At 41.2% G+C, this 21,385-nt stretch overlaps 1 protein-coding gene across 2 annotated transcripts; it reads left to right on the top strand.

Moving 5' to 3' along the window:
• The first annotated feature begins 256 nt into the window (after nucleotides 1–256).
• On the top strand, nucleotides 257–15,015 carry ccdc149a (coiled-coil domain containing 149a). 2 transcript variants are annotated; one of them, XM_063470105.2, is made up of 13 exons: nucleotides 257–373; nucleotides 1,292–1,453; nucleotides 1,865–1,903; nucleotides 3,500–3,607; nucleotides 3,711–3,827; nucleotides 5,517–5,689; nucleotides 6,927–6,999; nucleotides 7,180–7,264; nucleotides 7,855–7,999; nucleotides 8,190–8,266; nucleotides 9,482–9,514; nucleotides 12,791–12,895; nucleotides 13,818–15,015. In XM_063470105.2, the coding sequence occupies exons 1-13, from the start codon at nucleotides 323–325 to the stop codon at nucleotides 14,375–14,377; spliced, it is 1,728 nt and encodes a 575-aa protein (XP_063326175.1). In that variant the 5' UTR covers nucleotides 257–322; the 3' UTR covers nucleotides 14,378–15,015. The 2 variants fall into 2 exon arrangements, with proteins under 2 accessions (XP_063326175.1, XP_063326176.1); XM_063470106.1 differs by lacking the exon at nucleotides 9,482–9,514.
• Nucleotides 15,016–21,385: the final 6,370 nt, after the last annotated feature.

Here is a 21,385-nt window from a genome sequence, read left to right as displayed (position 1 = left end):
ACTTTCTGCTTTTATTATGAAGGAACCCATTTCCGCTTTGTTATTGTGAGCTTCACTGATTCCCCACTATTTATCTCAAATCTCTTCATATATAACTCGAATCGTTCTTATAAAATCGTTTAAAACTATATATAAAATTGTCCAAAACTGAATTTCTTCAAATATAATATTATTTTCACAGACGTACCGGAAGTCGTTTCCATGTTTTCTGTTTCTGCGTAACTTGACAGCGGAGGCTAAAAAAGTGACGTTGCAGGATAAACAAACGGATGAGGAGAGGGGGGCTGGTGTGTCGTGACATTTTTGCAAAATATTACGAATAATGCAGTCTTCCAAGAGGAGCGAGAGTGACTGGCAGGGGCTAGTCAGCGAGGTAAGTGAGGAGGAGAGACCGTAAACAGCTGCAGACACTGACCGGTTTTATAGATGTTTCCCGGTGTCCATATGGAAACGAGCCTCGCTCTCTTAGCTTTCATACACCTGGACGTTCATTAATAGACGCACGAGCTCAACGTTTTTTGACACCGGTGGGCTCTTCATTGATGGCGTCTGCTAGCTATTCCGTTAAGCTGATAGCATGCGACTGGTGCAAATTCACCTACCCACCCCCATATGATGATGCTACTGTGTACAGATAGGGTAGACCCACCTGTGGGCTCGCATTTAACCTGTTAAGAGTATTACCGAGTAAGCTATGAATGTAAGCGTGTATGTATTTTGGCGCTAACGCAGTAATTTAAGCTTGTAGGCTAATTTAATTAGCACTATATGCCGCAAATATCGAATAACCTGCACCTTTATAACATTTGACAGACCATAGAAATAAGAAAATAATTAGCATTTAACGCAGTAATGGAAAAAAAAATTTTTTTAGTTTGTTTGTTTTGATTTATTTTACTGTAACTGAAAGACATGGCAAGCACTGAACTTAACAAAACTACTACAGCACACCGTGCTACATGATAGGAGCTGCTATTTGGTTATAAGCTGGTCTGACTGCTGTCGGTCTCCACTGTTCATTATTGTGGGCCTTATCTGTACGTCAAACAGTTCACTCCAGTGTGTTTTCCCACCTGTGGGAAACAGGTTAGGGTTGGTTTTGTTTGCACAATTAATGTAACCGTTCCCATCACAGAATAAGATAAACATAAAGATACATGATAAAACCAAGAACAAGCTTGATACAGATGTTACATGTCCAGCTGTGGTCCCTGAAATAAACACGACTGCCAATTCAGTCAACAGTAATATATCTCATAACACCATGGCTCTCGTGCATTGTTTGCTTAAGTTCTTGGTGTGTAAGCGGAAGTTGGAGAGTAAGAAGGAAGCCCTCCTCATCCTGTCCAAAGAGCTGGACACCTGTCAGCAGGAAAGAGACCAGTACAAGCTGATGGCCAACCAGCTAAGAGAACGCCACCAGGGACTCAAGAAGAAGTACAGGGAACTCATTGTGAGTGGTTCAGCCTTTAAAGTGGTACTTTTTTGTGACCACCCTTTAGCATGAAGTATTTTACAGCCATGAGCAAAATTAATCGACAGTCCGCTCCAAGATGTTGAAATTCATTTTCAAGCTCGTGGTATTTTTTGTCATGTTAACAGGATCATTACTTTGCTTAATGTTGCAGATCCTGATCTGATTTTGTCTTTATGTATTTTCTAGATTTCTTGAAGGAATATCCATTTTTTTGTGTAATTGTAATAGAGTTTCTCTATTCAAGCCCACCCCAAAAAAAGAAAATATTTTAAATTTTTTGGCAGCAGCTAAACGTAGATATTCAGTTTTCCATTTGCACGCTACTACAATTTATAGTATTTGCTGTATTATTGCAGCTGATAATAGAAGTCTTTTTTCATGTTTCAGGATGGTGACCCCTCTTTGCCACCTGAAAAACGCAATCAAGTAAGTTTTAATTTTATTAATACATATGCTAATAGGTACAGTTAAATGAGGTAATGTGTATTAAAAAAAATCATAAACAGTTAATCCAAAACTTATGTTAAATTCACAGCTTGGTTGTTTATTTGAAATTCTTTGTGCTGGCATACGGAGACAATTTCTTTTGTGCTGCAGGATAAATATCAGGGTGTAGGTTAATCAGACTCCTCTCTCTCTCCTTATTGAATGTACTTAGGTAGGTGAGAATCCCAGGCTATTGTTGTTCTAGGGTGGGTGTGTCTTCTACAAGTCCTGAGGCCTGCACTATGAAGCAGGATTTTGTCTTTTCCAGGTAACTTCCTGGTTAAACCTGACTTTTCTGTACTGCAAAGGTGGCTCACTCCTTATCAGTGTACATCGCCATGGTAACATATGCTGTGAACCTAACCTGCTATGGAGCAGGATGTTTCCCAGATTAGAGATCAGCAGGCATGAAATCCTCACCTACTGACCACTCAGTTTTCTGGAAAATAGTGGCACTATCCATGGGACCTCTGTGCACGGGACAGAAGGACAGAATAGGAGCGTCTAAAGTTTTTTTTAATGGCATCCGAAGTCTTTGTCTTTCCTTGATCAACATCAGTGATAAATCTAGATTCTTAGATGCATCTTTGTTCCGTGATTTGTTTTCTGTTAGCTTGACTTCCACCACCAACACTAGATCTGTAGCTGAGAAAATAAAAGTGAAACTGCCCTTTAAACTTAATGATAGAGTTGTGATATTGACAAGTTTGTTAATATAGAGAGTTTGCATCTTCAGATAGCCTAAACTTTATTAATATAGTAGGTCTTTTCCCATCTTAGTGCCCAAAGCTCTAAAAGTGCTCACACATTCATTCAGCACTTTAACACTAAACTGCTGTACAGTGCTTTTCCTGTCATGCTGCTGTGTTATCTGAGGCACTTGTGTTGGTTTTAGTCTGTATTGTGTTTTTAACCTCTTCATATTTTTCCTACAGTATAGTTTTATTTTCCTATGCAAGATGACCTACTCTGATGCCAGTAAACCTATCGATAATTGCTATTTCTAAATGCTGCCAATGCCAACCCTTTCATGTGAACGCGCGGGGGAAACCTTGGATTAACTTAGCGCCTTGATAGCCAGCTTTGTGTGACTGCTTATCCTGACTGCCAGTGTTAGGTTAAGTGAATCCAGATGACAGAAAGATGTTCTGCTGAACTTGCTTTGTAACTTAGGGCCCTGCATGACTCTGTCTTATTGTGCTTTCAGGGACACTTTGACACTGAACAGTTTCTGGCTGAATAGCACTATAAAATACAATGAAATAGTAACAAAACACCCATGAAATGAAAAAGGAAAAGACTAATGTGTACACTAGATGGCACTAAATAATTGTCTCTTACATTAGAACAGGATTGTGGACTGGCTTTGTTTTTATCTCTGAAATTTTGTGGATGTTAAGATAGGCATTGTTTTTCTTGAGTTGAAGAAGGAAAATGTTTGATGCTGATTAAATGTGTTTTTCTGGGGTATTTGAACCTTGTCTGGCCTGGCACAAGCTGTTGTGCATTCACTCTTCTCCTCCTCCTGCTCCGCAGGTGAACCTGGCTCAGCTGCTGAGGGACTCAAGGGAACGAGCAAAACAGCTTGCCGAGGAGGTGAAGGAGCTCACTCAGAGGCTTGCAGAGGCCCAGGGGGATAACAAGGTGAAGTAACCGGGGGTACTCACACAAACGTACATGGATATTAACTATTACAATGAAGCAACTATTTAAAAGAAGCAAAAAGTTGAAATTCTCTTTTCTGCAGCTCCTGAGGATGACCATTACTCGACAGAGGCTGGGGGATGAAGAGGTTGGGGTGCGTCACTTCCCCGCCCATGAACGTGAGGATCTGGTTTGCAAGCTAGAGAGAGCAGGGCTACAGGTGGATGTATTTCTTACCTCAAAACACTTTGATACGGTTGGCAATTAATCCTTCATTTTCAGGTCCATTTCTTGTTTTGTGGAATATTCATTAGGATGTTGCTACAGGATTAGGGAAAAGGAGGGAACTCCGTCCAGGGACATGTCATGTACAAATTTAATCCACAAGAAAGGTTTTTGTTTTGTTTTTTTAAGTCTAAATCACTACTAGGACTTTAATTATTGTTAAAGTCCTAAGATATCTTTGTAACACATTAGCAGTTGCATAGTACTGTCAAATAATACAAATAAAAGCATTTTCTATGTGGGATGGTGGAGCTTGGTTTGAGCTGTTTAACCAGATGCTTAAAGTCCTTTTTTCTGACATATAGCTCCATCAGTAATTTCCATCCACTGTTCACTTTTCCTGTCATAGGGAGTGCTCCAGTGACACTGACGATTGATGGAATAGTGAAACATGTTTGTAGTTTCCACATTTAGCAGGAACCTTTTTTGTGGCATATCTTACAAAGCCTTGTGCTTAGTTGGAGATTATTGAAGTAGCTCCCTTTTAAGGTACTAAATCACTCCAAGATATACTTGGTCTTATGTAATTTTTTTATCACATAAAACTTTATGCCGGTGTTTTTGCAGATGACATGATATGGCACAGCTCTAGTTATCTCTGTCACTTCACAACAATGATCTAGGTTTGAATCTTTTGTCCATTTATGGTTTGAAAATGTGTGTGTGATTAGGTAAATGGATGTAGGATGAACAGGGTGAGTGTAAATGGCAATGGAGTCCAGTAGTAAGTGATTCAGTAGTGACAATTTCTATTGAAAACCAGTAACTGGTGCAGATTGTAACTACTTTAGAGGCTCTAGAGTGTTCTTTTCTGCTTTTCATAGTCTTGGTTGATTGGGTGTTGTCGTAACCCTGATGGGCGGGCGGTCGATGTAGTTATTGAATTTGATAACTCGAGGATGAAGCAATGTAGGAATTTTAAATCTATGCCATCGGTGTATCTACTAAAAATCACAGACGAGTTTGAAACTCCATGACCTCAGCTCAAGGTCAGGAGTCAAAGGTCAAGTGTTCATTACACTCATTCAAAGGTTTAGTTGTCCTACAGTTTATGTAGAGAACAATGTAGTGACTTGTATCATTTTTAACTAAATATTAATAAGACTGATTTATATAATTATTAAGTTTCTAAAGAAACCTGACGTTTCTGGAACTGTTAGTTTCTAGTCAGGGTCTCATGACAGACATTTATTCTAGATTTCTTCAGTAGACGTAAGCTCAGTAATTCATTCAGTTTCTTTAAAACTTTCCATAGTGAATCACACTTTTTGCTTGGAAATACACGGCGCATTACTGTCCATGCGCTTTGAATTTAATTTGCGAGTAGAACATTTTATTATTGGCAAAATCCTCTCTGCACATTAAACACAGTAAATGTATTAGACTGATAAACAATACTTCCTCCTCTTTGAAACCCACAGTGGAGCCACTTAACTGTTATCTACTAGAGTGGAAGCTGCTCACTTTAAAACAGCAGGGGAGCTCCTGAGTTGCTGAATGCTAAAAACAGTGTATGCAGCCTCAGCAAACTCTACTTTAATGAGCAAAAGCTTTGAAATATCCATCACGTGAACGTTTCCGTGGCTTCCCTCACAAACAGTTCTGCCTGTATGCCTTCTTCTAGATGGAGGAGATGGAGAACAACATGAAAGCACTGACAGACGAGCTCCAGGACGTGAAGGCAGAACGCACTGTGTTCAGAGAGAAGGCGGAGCGACTAAATGTGGAGCTGAATCATATTTTGGGGAACCATGAGGCTCGCATCATTGATGTGGACGCCCTGTGCATGGAAAACAAGTGAGTTAGAGATGTGCCAGACAGAAGTGTCATCATTTGACACTTTTTAAAATACATTTTTCAGTCTCATTACTATCTTCTAAAACATCAAAACTATTTCATACCAAACTTTGAATTTACCTAAAAAGCGTAATTAGTGTAAACCAGCTAAAAGGTATGTTAAATCTTGAAAGTAGACATCTTTGACTTCAGTATTAACTTCATAAACTCCTGGCATTTTCTCAGGTGCCTTTCATCATCACCTTTTTCAGCAGTCTTGAAGGAGTTCTCACACGCTGAGCACCTCCTGGCTCTTCTTCCTTACTCTGTGGTGCATCTCATCCAAAAACCTTTTCAACAGTGGCTAGGTTAGGATGTCCGTGCATGCCAGGTGTTCCTGAATCTGAACACCAATGTTCCCCTTTTGTGCAATAATAGGGGAAGTCAGATATTGGTGCAGGATGAATTCTGAGTAAATCATCATCAGTGTCGCTAGCAGAGGTCCTCACAGGATCACACCATCTTCGCCATAACTAACAATGAGAGACACGTGCATGTCCATTTCTTGTTTCTTAGATGATGAAGGTGTGATTTGCACAGTGTCCTCCAAACAGCTCCTACTGAGATGTGTTTGGTCTTGTGAAACTTGAGGGCTCTAATCTGAAGTGCCAATGATTGACTTCTGAGGCTGTAATCCTAATAAACTTCTCTCTTGGTCTTCCTGTCTTGAGGCAATTGTCATGAAAGACAGTTGATAGTTTTCGAGATGGCACTTGGGGAAACTGAATGAACTGACTGACCTCCTTTTCTTGAAATAATATAAACTTGTTTCTCTCTGTATTTAGATGGCCATTTCTCTTTGCTTAACTAAGCAGTACTGGACATGTTCTTCCTTACTGTACATGCGCTTCAGTGTTTTTACCCACATCTTATGTGGTAGTCATGTTTAATCTGGGTGTACATTCGCTAATGAAAGATCAAAAAAGCATGGATAAAGAGATTGCTTGGTTTCATTTCCATATGAATACATTTTTTATGTAGTTGTGACTTCTGTGTTCTACATGGCAGAGGATAAGCTAAAGGACAAACAGCAAGACAAACATAAACAAGAGTCATTCACGTTACCAAATGCTCCACATCTTTTTGTCACTGCCTCCTGCTCACAGTGCACAGCGATTATACATGTAATGTGGAACTCCTCTGTCTGTCATGTGTGTTTTGACTTTGCTGGGTGTCATTCTAATCATTGTTCCTGTAGGTATTTACATGACCGTTTAAACCAACTGCAAGAGGAGGTGAACCTGCTGAAGTCAAACATCATGAAGTACAAGGTACAGATTGAATGCTGCTGTTAAAATGTGACACAGACATTGCCTGACTCAGTGCATGTAATTTCTTTACATGTGTATGGTTTTGTGAACATTCTTAATGCAAAGGAAGTGGCTTTTTACTAAAATGTTCGTGTGAATCAGCAGGGTGAGCTTTATTCTCTTGTTTTTCTGTCCCTACAGACAGCCCTGGAGAGGAGGAAAAACTCCAGCACATATGGGAAATCAAATAACAGTCCTCTTACTGGAGTCCTCTCAGCCAAACAAGGTGAAAACACAACCTGTTCAGCTCACTTTGAGTTCTTTAAACTCAGACATAAATAGATGTAGTATTAGCTGATCTGGAAACTGCAGAAAGGCACTAATGCGAATGTTCTCAGATCAGATAAACTCTACAACTGATGGCGTGTCTTCAGTATAACAACCACTTCCTTTGTTTCTACCCGTGTCTCAATGGATTATTTAATAACTTCTTTTTTTGCCAATCCTCCGAGCCACTGCCGGACACCAGCTGGGTTACTAATTGTATTCTGAGTGGTAAAGAGCACCACTGGCAGGGAAATGAGCCTGCCATGATGACTGACAGTTGCTGGCAGAAGCAGCACAGTGGGCTCTGGAGTTAAAGTTAGGAGAGTGTCACCTAGAAGACAGCTGTTTCTAACTCTCCATCTCTGTCTTACTCTTATCATGCTGTGTTCCCTGTCTCTTGTTATATGAGCCTGCTTTCTTTGTTACCTATTTTTAACTTTTGTGTAAGTTTTATTGGGGGATTATTGGCATTTTTCCTCCCTCCATTTTTGGCTCTCTGTCCCTTTCTCTTCCCATCCTGATTTTTTCCCCTTTCCCTCTCCTTTTTAGTTCAAGAGATGCTTCTGGAAGAGCAGGGCTGCAGTCTACCAGCCACGCCTCAGTCCATCTCCGACCTCAAGTCTCTCGCCACTGCTCTGCTGGAGACGATCCATGAAAAGAATTTGGTCATCCAGCACCAGAGACACAGCAACAGGTATTAAGAGTTCCTGCTTTGCTGCTGATGGCATCATAATGGTAACATTTTACCTTTAACCCTCTAACACAGTTACATTGTTTGTCTAGCTGTTACAAGAATTCTCCTCCTATAAAGCAAACACTGGATTATGACATAAGTGTGCACACACACACACACACACTGACCCTTCTTCTCACCTGGCCTGCAGGATCTTGGGAAATAGAGTTGCAGATTTGGAAAGGAAACTGAAGACTTTGGAGGTTTCAGGATTATGGAGTCTTCCAGGTGGGTCTTTGAACATCTAAGCTGTTCCACCATCAAACCTTTTATTAATCCATTAAAAACTAAAAGCAGTTTGACAGTCTTTATTTTGAGACACTTATGTGCTGTTGGAAAGGTGATCACATATGATCAGTAAAACTAATGAATCAGTCTCATCTCAGTTTGTAACCACCTGTAAAATGACCTGTCCATATTAATGTATTGTTTGAAGACTACCGCTGAGAACATGTAATCTTTCCCACATCATTAGAAAACATAAACGTGTGTGTGTGTAGCCAATAAAACATTAAGATAAGCAAAGATCAGACGTTGGCTGGTGTCAGATAGCTTTGTCTTTGCTCTGCCTTGAAGACCAGCATCCCGGCATCGCCTTCTCACTCTTGACAATGAGACTGGTGTTATGCTTGTAACATTTAATGAAGCTGCCAGCTGAGGACCTGCGAGGCGTCTGTTTCTCAAACTCGAGACTCTGATGTCTTCTTGCTCAGCTGTGCACTGGGCCTCCCACTTCTCTTTCTGCTCTGGTTAGAGCCAGTTTGCTCTGTTCTTTGAAGGGAAGTGCACGCTGTTGTACTTCATTTTTATTTAATTTTTTTTGTATTTTTCCTCATGGAATATCTTTCACGTCTAAGAACAAGAAAACTGAAAAACTGGAAAGTTGACTTGTTTTTTGTCTGTTTAAATCCACACAGACTGAAGCTCCAGACACGCAACTACTTAAACTTATGGATGCTTTAATCAGCTAAAACAGCTTTTAATAATGTTCTGCTACTATCATACTACAGTAATACCATGAAACACTGGAGCAATATTTGATATTCCTACATAGATATTCCATTAAAAACAAGAAAAAGATAATATAACAATGACTTTAAAGTTATTTTGATTTAAACACATTAGGACCTCTTTTATTTTAAAAGTCAATGTAAAATCTCCTAAAATCATGGATACAGTATTGGAGTGTATCCATATAATAAATATGATTTTCAATTTAAGTTTAAATAATGTAATTATTGTCTCAGTGCTGTCCATCTGATGCATTTAAAGGTTGTCTGTTGTCACACATCTTTCTAAGTCAAACGTGTGACCCGGAGATCTTTGCTGGGATCATTCTAGCTGGCCTGCTGGTTTAAATTCATTTCCTCTCCTGTCTTTTTCATTAATGAGCTTTTCTGTTCATAACACTGTGCCTTTCTCTCCTCTCTGGCTGCGTCTCAGGCTTGACCTACCACGTATCTGTGGGAATTGGGAGTATGTATTCCTTCTGCCCCACTTAGCTCATCCATGCCCTCCACTATGTCATGCCAGGACAAATCTGGGCAGACGCCCAGAAAACATGTCACCTCATGCCCACCGTTTACAATGTGTTGACTCCATTGACCACCAGCTCATGTGTCTGTTCATGATACCGCTGACTGAATCAGGCCGACGGAGTGCCACACACTGATGCTCTTGGTCCAGTGGGCCTGTCTTAAATTTTACTCACAAGAGAAACCAAAAAAAAAAAAGCGCTTTCTTTGAATGATGCAGTTGGGCTTCTTTTAAGGGCAACACAGTACTGTTGAGTAGTAGTAGTAGAAGGATTCGAGGCTCTCATATTACAGATGAGAGCCATGTTGTAGACCGTTTGTAACATACAAAATTAGCTACATAGATATTTACATGCCAAATTAAAACAGAGTTTTGGTATATGAGGGTGTAAAGTCAAAGTTCTTATTATTTTATCAGAAAGTGAATTTTTGCACCACTTTTTAACCCTTGATCATATATTTGTATTTAAAATTGAAGTATAAAAATACTGTATCGGCTGTCAGATTTTCCTCAGAGACACAGCTGGTGACTTTTCCTGTCCTGTAAAGACGTCCCACTCTCAGAAGAGCAAAACCAGTCCAAAATGACAAAACTATTTACCAAACGTAATCGAAAAACATTTGCGGCCTGAAGCAAGGGGACCGTTGTTTGCTCACTTAGAAAGCAGTTCCCCTTTATCTCCACTGGAGGGAGATGTTGTGCCGTCTATGAAGCAGACTGAACGGTGGAGGGGCTGCGGCTGGATGGAGGTGCCCTGTCATGAGACCGTCATTCTCTCCGCCATAAAACTGACAAGCATCCATTACTGAAAATGATTGCCCACATTACAAACACATTTAGGGGAATGTGCCGTTATTAGGGAATTTGTAGACGAGGGCCCAGAGTGCCTGACGACCACGCTGTCCACCACAGTTAGGGAGACAGAGATATAGAGAGAGATGTGAGCGTCTGTGGCCTTGATGCGAGATGAAGTTGGGCTGATTGATATTAAAGGCGAACGGGATAGGATGGAGGGCCTTGGCTGCCTACCTGAGTCCCGGAAAACACTAGAGGTGACTACATTGTCTACGGATGAGAGAGAGCCAAAAACAATAACAGTGACATCGATGCGGTGAGTCAGATAAAGTTGTGATTGATAGCTCCCCCCACCCCAGTCCTCCAGTTCAGCGCCCCCACCTCCTGTGCTGAATGAGTGTGAGCTGAAATGTAACACTGCGAGTGAAAACCTGTCAGAGTGCATCAGAGATTGAAAAGACAGAGGTGGATACAGAATGCACCCTGTTTTGGTCAACTGACAGACTTTTTCCAGTTAAGAGGAAGGCATTTCCTGTCACTGTCGAGCTAGACAGCACTGCATAGTGTAAGCTCCTGTGACTAGCTGACAGCTATGTACACTTCTTCTGTTTGTGATATAGTCTTTAATATCCAGTATGATCTGGTGTCACATAATATGGAATAGTCCTTTTTTATGCTCATAAACACACATATATATTTGCGTGTATGTTATATGTGTTTCAAAGAGGTGTAGAGGTGGTTAGATGGCGATACAGGCAGCTGTCAGTAAGGGTTCAAAGCAAACCACTGGTGCCTCCTATCTCTGAGTTCTGCACGCCTCATGGAGACACAGCTGCTGTGCTCAGTCTGGGTCTTCGTCTGCATATCCAGTAACCAGCATTGCTTTATTACTGGCTTCAAAAGGCAGTCTGGTGAAGTCTTCCTCAACTGTTCTCCTAAAAAAAAAAAATCTAAACTGTCATAACACAATTGCAAGTTTAGATGCAGTTTCACACACTGCAGGCCAGTCATACCTATGTGATGTCGATATATTGATCAGCATTCTAGCATCTTCCTAAGCACTTTCATGTCTGCCCAAAATGGCCCATATCTGCATATCTTTGGCCTTGAATGATGGGTGGCTCAGGGTAGGTCTGTTTGCTTAGACTCAGCTGCTGCACCACCTTATATGGATCTGATGTTACGTGTGGGATTAGATTTGACAATACTTGCCATAAAACATCATCAGGCTCAGTTTTCTGACTCGTGGGTCAAGTCTTTTTCCCACAGCAGTTGTTATTAGTGCCAAAAATAGACCAGATCAAGCTCAAAAGTGTATCTGGGTGAAAATATAAAAGCCTCCACAGATCGTCAGTCTGTGTTGTACTGGGTTGTTGCCGTTTGCAAGAGAATAATCACAAATGATTTGTGGAAATATTGTATTGATTTGTCATGCTTTATTTAGCAGATATTTGGCTAATCGGGTTGTTTTTAGTCAAAAACAATCATAAAATCATTATTTTGCACAACTCTTATTTTGCACAACTCTGTTGCTTGTGAAGCTCGCACACAAGAATTTCACTCACATGTACTGTACCAGTGTACCTGCACATGTGATGTGACAATAAAAGTGATTTGATTTGATTTTTGATTAAAATTGATCTTGGTTTTGTTTTATGACAGTTTATTATTTTTAAATATCTTTGTAGTGGCCCTATTGAAGTAACCAAAATGAATGCAGTTTAACAGCCTAACAGCATATTAATGGCGAAAACAGTCTCACAGTTAAATAATTAAAGGAACTTTCTAGACAACGTGACTTTTTTGTTTTTCCTTCTTTTGATTTACCCAGCTGGTATGACGAATTCTAACAGCCTCTCCCTCACTCGCTGTTCCCATGTCAGTGTAAACACTGAGCATCCATAACAATATGGACTGTTTTCATAACAATATGGTGTCCGTTCACCATTCATGATTCTCATGCATTGTGTCTTCCAGTCATCCATTTTCTCGTTCTCCTGTTTGTTTTCATGTCACACACTTGAACGGTCGGAGACACACGCAAAGGTTCGCCTGTTCACAGGCTTCGTGCGACGGCAAAGGCTGCTAACTTCCAGCCGAGTGTCTGCGCATATAGTTTTGTGTGTATACTCGTGACGTCTGGTTTATAGTGCACAGTCTCTTTTGAGTAGCATATGGTGTCAGCCTAAGAGGCGTGCAGCCATCACTAATGAAGACAGATGAGAGGGAGCTGGAGCCTCTTCCTGTGAGCACTGCAATGCATACGTGCGCCTGTGTTTGCATGCACCATCGTACATGTGCTCCATCCAATCTAATACTCCTCCACCCTCCAAAAAAACCCTCTACATATCACTTGTTTGTTGTTCTCATTTGGACCAGAGAGTAACTGGGAGCGTTTTCTCCTTGGCGCTGATGTTACAGGGACAAGAGACAGTATCACACTAAATGAAAACCTTCAGCCAGAGCTCCGTCCTACACGTGTCACGTCTCAGCCAAACATGCAGCCCAGAGTGCATCCACCCAAAGGTGAGTGTGTAATTGCGAGTGACTGGCTTCTCCAGTCATTGATAAGAACTCCTACCGCTAATGGCGTAAACACTGCAATTAGGCATTGCATGCTAAACACTCCTTTCTACCTTCCGTGTTTAACCCAAGTCCTTTCCCTTCCCGCCTCCACTTCTCCCTGCTCCTCATTGGTGCAAGATGCCCAAATGCCATGGCATTTTGGAAATGTGAGGCAAATTCTCGCCCACTGACATTCAGAAACTTCTGCCATGTTCTCTTTGAAAGAGGGTGGGGGGGGGATCAGGGTGGGAGGACTATAAATATGGATGCCACTTCAAGTAATGTTGCTTTCTTCTTGCGTGTTTTTGCGTATCTGTGTGTGCGTGGGGGTGGGGGGACTCTATGTGTGCAGTCTTTAACCTTTTTGCCTGCACATCCACAAATATGGGTCAGTAATCCCCAAAGTGAGAGCATATTTTGGCGAAGAAGCAGAACTAAGCTGTTGCTATTGCTGAGATGCAGGGCGTCACACTTGTCTTGCGTCCCCTTGTCTGGGGCACCGCTGCTATATTTAGCCTGTTGCCATGGAAGCACTTCAGTCACATAAGTAATTGAAATAAGTTTCTACATTGACACAGTGATCCAACTCTGAAAGAGGAAAGTTTTTCTAGCAGAATCAATACGGGCTTTTTCATTTGTGGCTGCTGTTTCATTTTTTTCATGCATTTCAAACTCTTGTCTAATGCAGTTTTTGTTAGATCGTTTTGTGTGTGTGGTTTTTGGGTTGTTTTTTTTACTGTTATCAGTTATGACAATAATTATTGTCTCTAGCTACTCATTAGAAAGTTTTCCTTTTTTCTTTTTCTTTAAAAACTTTTTTGGCTCCAGCTTCAGATCAAGTGAGCGATTAAAATGACCAGTCATCTCATCTTCCTTTTCCCAGTTCTTTTAGACGACAGAAGTTCACATGAATCATCTTGGGAGTGCCACACCGCTGGCGCTGACCTTGGCACAGATGGTGTCAGCAGGGAAGACGCACCTGCACTGCTCAGCAGCCTGGAGACTCTTGACAGGGTGGAGACGAATGGGATTGACAGAAGGGGGGGGGAGCTGGTGACCCTTACAGAAGATGCAGGGGTAGAGCTGGAGGAGGGGCGGAGCCCTGTGGAAGAGGCAGGGCATGAGATAGAAGGAGTTGATGATGATGAAGAGCTGGGTTCCACGGTGGAGGAAGGAGAGGAAGCAGCTCTGGCGCTGGATGTTCCACCCACTGAATCAGACCTTCAGTGGCTTTCAATTAAACAAGCTTCTGTCAGTCATTCGGAGGTGGGTCAACGGTCCTGTGAATCCCAGAACAGTGAGTCCGATAATGTACCTGAACACAAAGAAGCCTCTGTATCAGTTCCAGAGAGCCAGGCTGCAGAGGTGTCGAGTACAGGAGAGTGGGACGTTCAGTGTCCCTCTGCACAGAGTGACTCCTGTCATAGTGACAACTTGGCATGATCCAACCGAGAAGCTTATTTAAATCCTCGTCCTTGTCGTCGTTATTGATGATTGCATTAATCATCCACTGTTGCATTCCCACAACACAGCCAGTGCTCACGAGCTGTCTTCTCCACCGCTTTAGTCAATAAAAGAGAGAGAAAGCACTTTTTCAGCCACCACTGACAAAGCTCGAAGTGCACTTTGTATCCAGACAAGCTTGTTGCTGCACAGGAACAGAAAATCTTCAAATCGATGGAGTTGCAAACTTCATGCCCTGCAGGAAGAATTTAGCTAGGAAAATAACAAATATGGCAACATGCGTTCCTATGCCCCATATTTCCATCTGCCTTTCCCCTGCGATAAGATAATCCCACTTGTTTGCTTTCTTCTTACTAAGGGATGTTAATAAACTGAATGCTGCATTTTTTGTCACTCTCAGATGGAGTACAAATTGGCATACCAAAACTTGTAATGAATGTGTACATAATTGTGAATTATTTAATCTTAATACTGGAGATTCTATTGATGTCTGTTCAGCATTATGGGTGAATCTTATTAATGAGTCCATTTTTATTTTTCCATATTTAACAGTTGATTTTTGAACTACACTACATGTGCCTTATATGTGGAACTCACTGATATTTATAATTATAAATGTATAAACCTGCAGCATTGTTGGTTGTCACTTTTTTTTCACAGATTAGGCTAATACAGACTTTCAGTCATATGAAAAAGAAAGTTTTCATAGGAATCCGTGCACTCTTATAAATACGTACACCGCATAATTGAGTAGCTTCTAGAGCCACATTTAGCAGTAATAACTTTACATAATCATTTTTTATATGATTTTTATGAGTGTCTCACAGTCTCATCATTTATTCTGTTGTAGACTTTCAAGCACAGCAGAAATTCAGGCCAAGCTTTAGCTTTAAGACAGATGGCCTCATATTTGACTGAGAATATTTTGGTATACAGAGGAGTTCATGGTTGACTCAATGACTCAAAGGTCTCCAGGTCCTGTGGCTCCAAAACAACACTAAATCCACCGCCGAGCTTGAAAGTTGGTATGAGGTGTTTGTGCTGATATACTGTTTGGTTTCCACTGAATGTGTTGCAGTGCATTATGGAAATATGGAAATCTCTACTTTGGTCTCATTTGTCCAGAGGAAATTGTTCCAAAAGTCTTGTGGTTTGTTCACATGCAACTTTACAAACTTAAGCCCTGCTGCCATGCTCTTTTTTAGAGAGAATAGGCTTTCTCCAGGCAGTTCTTACAAACAAGCCATTCTTCAGCTTTTTGTAATTGTACCATTCTGAGCTTTAACATTTAACCTTCTAACTGAGGCCTGTAGAGTCTCTCAGGTTTTTGCAACTTCTCTGAGAATTGCCAGTTTGCCTTCCAACTGAATTTGCTGGGATGTTCATTCCTGGGACGATGGTGGCATTATGTCAACACACACGACTACTCCAGAGCCGCAAACTGTCCAAACTTCTGCTTTTATAGAGGTGCTCACACCTGCTGATGATCAGCTATTCAAGTGCATTTAATTAGCAGCACCTGGCTGCTATTTCCCTGTCAATGCCAGTGGAAGTAGCAAGGGTGTACTTGGTTTTTCCACATGACTGTATCTTTATTGGTCCTTTATATCCTGCAGACACACACACACATCAAAAGTAGAACTTATTATTTTAAAAAGAAAGAAAAATGTTTATTTTATGTAAGTGGTAAACAGAGAGACCCAAACCATTAGATAAAATAGTTAAACTAGTTAACCTAAAGTCATAAATGCAGGCTTTCTGCAAACAATACCAAGCCTTCTAGCTCTAAAGAATTAAAATAGTAGGTGGTGAAAAGTAAAGTTTTGTGTCGCGATTGATGAACATCCAGCTTTTACCAAGTGTTAGTAGCACAAACACAAAGTAGACCCAACCAGCTCCTGTATGAGAACATGACTACTACAACATTCACTTATTTTGTTGAGACTTAAAAAGAACATCTGGCTTACCATCAATTGAAATGTTTGGAACGTGATGGGCTGTGTCAAAGGAGTACTTCAGCTTATCTGACAGGGCTTTTGATATATAACCGAAAGGTTGCGAACCAGTGGTCTTGTGGGATTTAAAGTTGGATATTTGTAGCAGCTCTTAAGCTAGAAACCACCCAGGCAGAAATTTTATCTGATCAAAACTTCAGCCGACGGAGGCTGACTTTGTGAACCTGGTGTAATAGCTGTTTGAGCTTCCACACACACACATTAAGGTTTGCTTGATAGTGATGTTCTGGACCAGAAAATGAAATTTGTTCCAACGAAGTGTTCACAAGGTTGGTGTCTCATTAATTCTAAATGGAGCAGCTTCAGTCCTTTACTGAGTGACAGATTTGAAGTGCTTAACTTGATTCTCTAGTTAGAGCCTTACGTGTTCAAAGACAGTGTGATGAAGAAACATTTAGCAATTATTTATAATGATAATTTCACAGTTTCTCTGGATAAAAGCGAGAAAACGTATGAAAAAAAATCAATTAAACTAAAAATATTGATACTGGCATTAGCTATGGGTCAAAAGTGGATGTTTGTCAGTAATTTATTTGCTGCATGCCTTTCTAAAATCAACATCGTCAACCACATGCACATTTTGCTCAGTGTGATTGTTTATCTTCGACATAAACAAAGTTATAAACACCAGAAGTTTTCCTGCGATATAAAGTAGATGCGCAAACACACGCATTTTGTCTTACAGCCAAAGTCCAGAGCCCAGTGTCTATAGAGAATCAGTGGCGAGGCCTGCTCTGCCTGCATGCAGGTGACAGCTGGCCTCTCCAGGCAAACGCAGCGTCAAAGCCAGAATCTATGAACTGCTTATTCTGCAGAAGGCCACTTGCTATTTTTAATCTCTGACACAAAATAGAGGCGAGGAGAGGGAAAGAATTCAAGCTAGGAAGCCGTGGTGCGCACCCAGCGTCGGCCCCATGCCAGGCAGCTGATTTGGCACACTGCAGCAGGTTTAAGTTTATAAACCAGATGGAAACTGAACTAATCAGTTTGCAAGATGATACCAGCTTGCGATTCCTTTCCTCATAAAGTCATTGACCAGTTTTTGATTGTGTGCAAGCGTGTGAATCGCTTAAGGAAATTAGTCAGCTTTGCATATGTTAGAGAAGAAGTAATGTGTTGGGAGAGGCGGGTGACTGTGGAAGAATGAGCCACATCGGGTGCTCTTGTGGGCTGACTCCATGTTGCGTGTTTTTTTTGTCATATTTCTAACCATGAACTTAAAACAAGATTCTGAAGTATTATCAGAAACCAGGCCCATACATCTGCCATACATTTGTTTACTATGTGTCTACACTGGTATAAATTATGAGCCACTAAGCAAAAATAAGGTCCATTACAGAATTAAAAGAATATCCACCTCTCCAACACCACCTTTAGAGAGTCCAACCCCATTCCCATTACATTACTGGCCTTGCACATAAGTTTACTGAGTCTCTTGGCATCTGCGACCTCAACCTGCTGCCCCAGCATGCAACAGACTCATAGAAAATCATGAGCACTCACAGATGTTAAAAGACCTCAGCTGCCTCAGAAAATACAGATGACTTTGGCCCTTCCTGTAGAGTGCAGTGGTGTTTTTAACCCAGTCCACTTTATTGTCAGTGTGTACTCTGAGGTATTTATAGTCCTCCACTATGTCCACATCGACCCCTTGGATTAAAGCAGGGGTCGCTGGTTTCCTGGTCCTCCTAAAGTCCACAATCAATTCCTTGGTCTTTGTCACGCTGAGCTGCTGATGATTCTGCTCGCACCATGAGACAAAGGAGTCCACCACAGCCCGCTACTCCATCTCATCACCCTAGCTGCTGCATTCAACCATCGCAGAGTCATCTGAAAACTTCTAAAGATGGCAGCTCTCTGTGCAGAGGGTGAAATGGAAAGGGGAGAGAACGGTCAGACAACAAAGAACCAATTTTGAATTGTATGTTCAAGCATTTTGTGACTAGCACCTGCCATTTGTTCCCCTTTCTTTAGCTGAATCTGTGAAAAATACCAAAGGTGTTGGGGGTCTTGTCAAAATGGATGGAATTATGAGTGCAGAAAAGGAGCATAGGATTTTTTGATTCACCATGCCATAAAATCTGGAAAGCATTTTTCAGGATGACAAACATGTTGCCAAGTCCAGTAGAAGCATAATTGGATAGTAAAAACACACATAGGAACACTTTCAGTCATAGATTGGCCTCCCCAGAGTTCCTACCTCAACATACTGGAGCAGTGTGGGATCATCTTCACAGAGAACAGAACAAAAGGCAGCCAACATCCAAAGAAGAGCTTTGAATGTCCTTCGGGAACTATTCCTGAAGATTACTAAAAGACATGACAAGAAAGCTTGTCTCAGAGAGTTCAGGCTGTGTTGAAGAATAAAGATTGTCAAAGATTGTGATTTTGAAGCTCATTAAATTCTACAAACTCTATTTATGCTTTATACACTGCATTTCTATGTATGTTTGCAAATGTTTCATCGCTGCACCTATTTCCCATTTCCTAGCTTTATATAAAGAAACTGTTTAATACTTGATTTTTTTGTTTTACAGTAATCTACCAAACACTGAGGTCAGTATATCCTCCAGAAATCCTGCATTAACCATGTTATGCCAGAAATACTCCAAAGTGTTTTCTCAGTGAAGATGAGTTAAGTGTCGGGATCTGCTATTGAAGATAAAATACTTATCACTAAGATTAACCTTGTATGATGTTATAATATAAGCTTATACTTGCTTAAGATTCAGCAGAGACACTGCCTCTTTAACTGTTACCTGTCAGAATTTCATTGGTGGGTGTTTGGTCTTGCCACCAAGCTGAAAGATTAAGCCCCCCCCCCAGAGAGCAAAAGAAAATTGCTGAGAGCTGTTGTAGCCAATCATCACCACGACAGATAAAAATGAGGCTACAGAAGTAGCCCATGCCAAAAAGTAATCTTAGCCCCTTATCTTTGACAGCGACATCCTTCACTGTATTGCAAGTAAAAAATGTGCTGAAATCATGTAGGTGTGCGTTTGCATCTGTATATTTGTGTTAAAAGATATCACGACAAGAATAATACCTCTGTGTGCGTATGGCCATTCTGTGATTTCTGTCTCTTTGTGCTCATCTGCTACCCTTTCATGTTTAAGATGTTCAAATGCCTTGTGTAGTATTGTATATATTATATATAGGCTTGTCAGTATTAACTCGCTTTGTTCTGTTCCCTGGCCGCCCATTTATCGCACTCTGGAGCATGAAAAGTGGGAGACACTGGCCAGGTCACAGCAGTGCTCACTGGTTCTAATAAGTGTGAGCAGGGTGCCAGGTGGATGTAGGAGATTTTGACACCCCATCATCTGTGGGTCTTCTGCAACTTCGAGGGATGGGGGCGTTTGAAGCCAGCAGTTTCCAGGCCAACCATTCAGCAGGGTTAATTACTATACCAACCAGGTGCCCCCTACCAGCGATGATCAGCGCCCTTACGATCCATTCACCATTCACTCACCTTGCTTTTTTACGCTTACCTGAGTTTTATATCATGTAGTCCCTTTGAGACACTAGAGTTCACAGAGCCATGCAGGTTTGCTCTCGGGGTGCTGCAATTTGAGGACTTTCTGCTCTGTTGCTGACAAGGCTGTTAATATCTGAGACAATAGAAGAAGAAGAAACACAAGATACATGTGTCAGTCACCTTTTCTGTACTTGTTAGGATGGAGTTTCTAAAGTATCAACAATGTACTCTGCATAATTGCACTTTTTATATGCTGTTGCTGCAATGAGTGTGTTTATTTTGTATTTGTTAAAGTGGACTGCTTGTGCTTTTCTTTACCATCTGTGTTATGGCTATACTGGCTGAATTCTTATTTTGACGCCCACATTAAATATTGACAAAGTTTGATATAATGATGTCAGCATATGTACATGTATTCCCTATGGGTCACAGCCCTGGTTTCATTCAGACTTTGCTACTGTTTAAGCTACATGATGTCAAAGAGAGGCGATGTAGTGCTTGAAAGAGTAGTTGTAAAACAGCTGGTTGATCATCTGCAGAGGAAAGTTTTATTTGAAGAGTTATAGTCAGGATTCAGAATTCATCACAGAAAAAACATTAGTGAAATTCACAAATGATCTTCTTATGGCTTCTGACAGTGGACTTATTTCTATGCTCGTCCTGCCAGATGTCAGTGGAGTGTCCGACATGACAAGTTTGGTGGTGGGTCAGTGATGGTCTCGGGATGCATATCCATGGAGGGATGTACAGTTTTCTACAGACTAGGCAGTAGAATGATGAAATTCTTGGAGCCATTGTCACTCTACGCTGGTGCAGTGGGTCCTGGGTTCCTCCTGGTGCACAACAGTGCAGGCGTCATGAGGTGAGAGTATGCAGGCAGCTCGCAGAGGATGAAGGAATTGATACCACTGACTGCCCCCGCACTCACCTGGCCTAAAGCCAACAGAACACCTCTGGGACAATATGCTTCAGTCCTTTTAACGTCGCCAGGTTGCACCTCAGATTATCTAGAAGCTCAGTGATGCCCTGGTCCAGATCTGGACGAGATCGCCCAGGACACCATCCATCACCTCATTAGGTGCATGCTCCGATGGCGAGCATACAAGCACGAGTGGGCGCCAAATAAACTACCTAGTACCATTCTGAGTTGCTGCAATGACATTCCAGGAAAACAAGCTAAACTTCTGCATCATTTTTTCATTTTGATTTTTGGGCTGTCTTTGCAGGTTGATCATTTTCCTTTCCATCAAACGATGTGTCATCCCTTCATTCCTAACACATTAACCAGTCTGCATCAGTATAGATATCCAGTGTTTCTGTAATTTATCTGAGCAGTGTACGGTACTGTGCAAAAGTTTTAGGTAGGCGTGGAAAAATTGCTGTAAACAAAGAATGCTTTCAGAAATATAAATGATTGTTTATTGGCCCCAAACGTATTCTGTAGCAGGACAACGACCCCAAACATACAGTCAAAGTCATTAAGAACTATCTTCA

Source organism: Pelmatolapia mariae, linkage group LG3_W (assembly GCF_036321145.2).
Source record: "Pelmatolapia mariae isolate MD_Pm_ZW linkage group LG3_W, Pm_UMD_F_2, whole genome shotgun sequence".
Taxonomy (NCBI): Eukaryota; Metazoa; Chordata; class Actinopteri; order Cichliformes; family Cichlidae; genus Pelmatolapia; species Pelmatolapia mariae.
This window is presented reverse-complemented; position numbering and strand designations above follow the sequence as displayed.

Coding starts and splice junctions, on each gene's coding strand:
- ccdc149a (XM_063470105.2), top strand. CDS start 323: ATGCAGTCTTCCAAGAGGAGCGAGAGTGACTGGCAGGGGCTAGTCAGC. Junction 3,608..3,710: donor AGGCCCAGGGGGATAACAAG/GTGAAGTAACCG, acceptor TCTTTTCTGCAG/CTCCTGAGGATGACCATTAC. Junction 8,000..8,189: donor CACCAGAGACACAGCAACAG/GTATTAAGAGTT, acceptor CCTGGCCTGCAG/GATCTTGGGAAATAGAGTTG.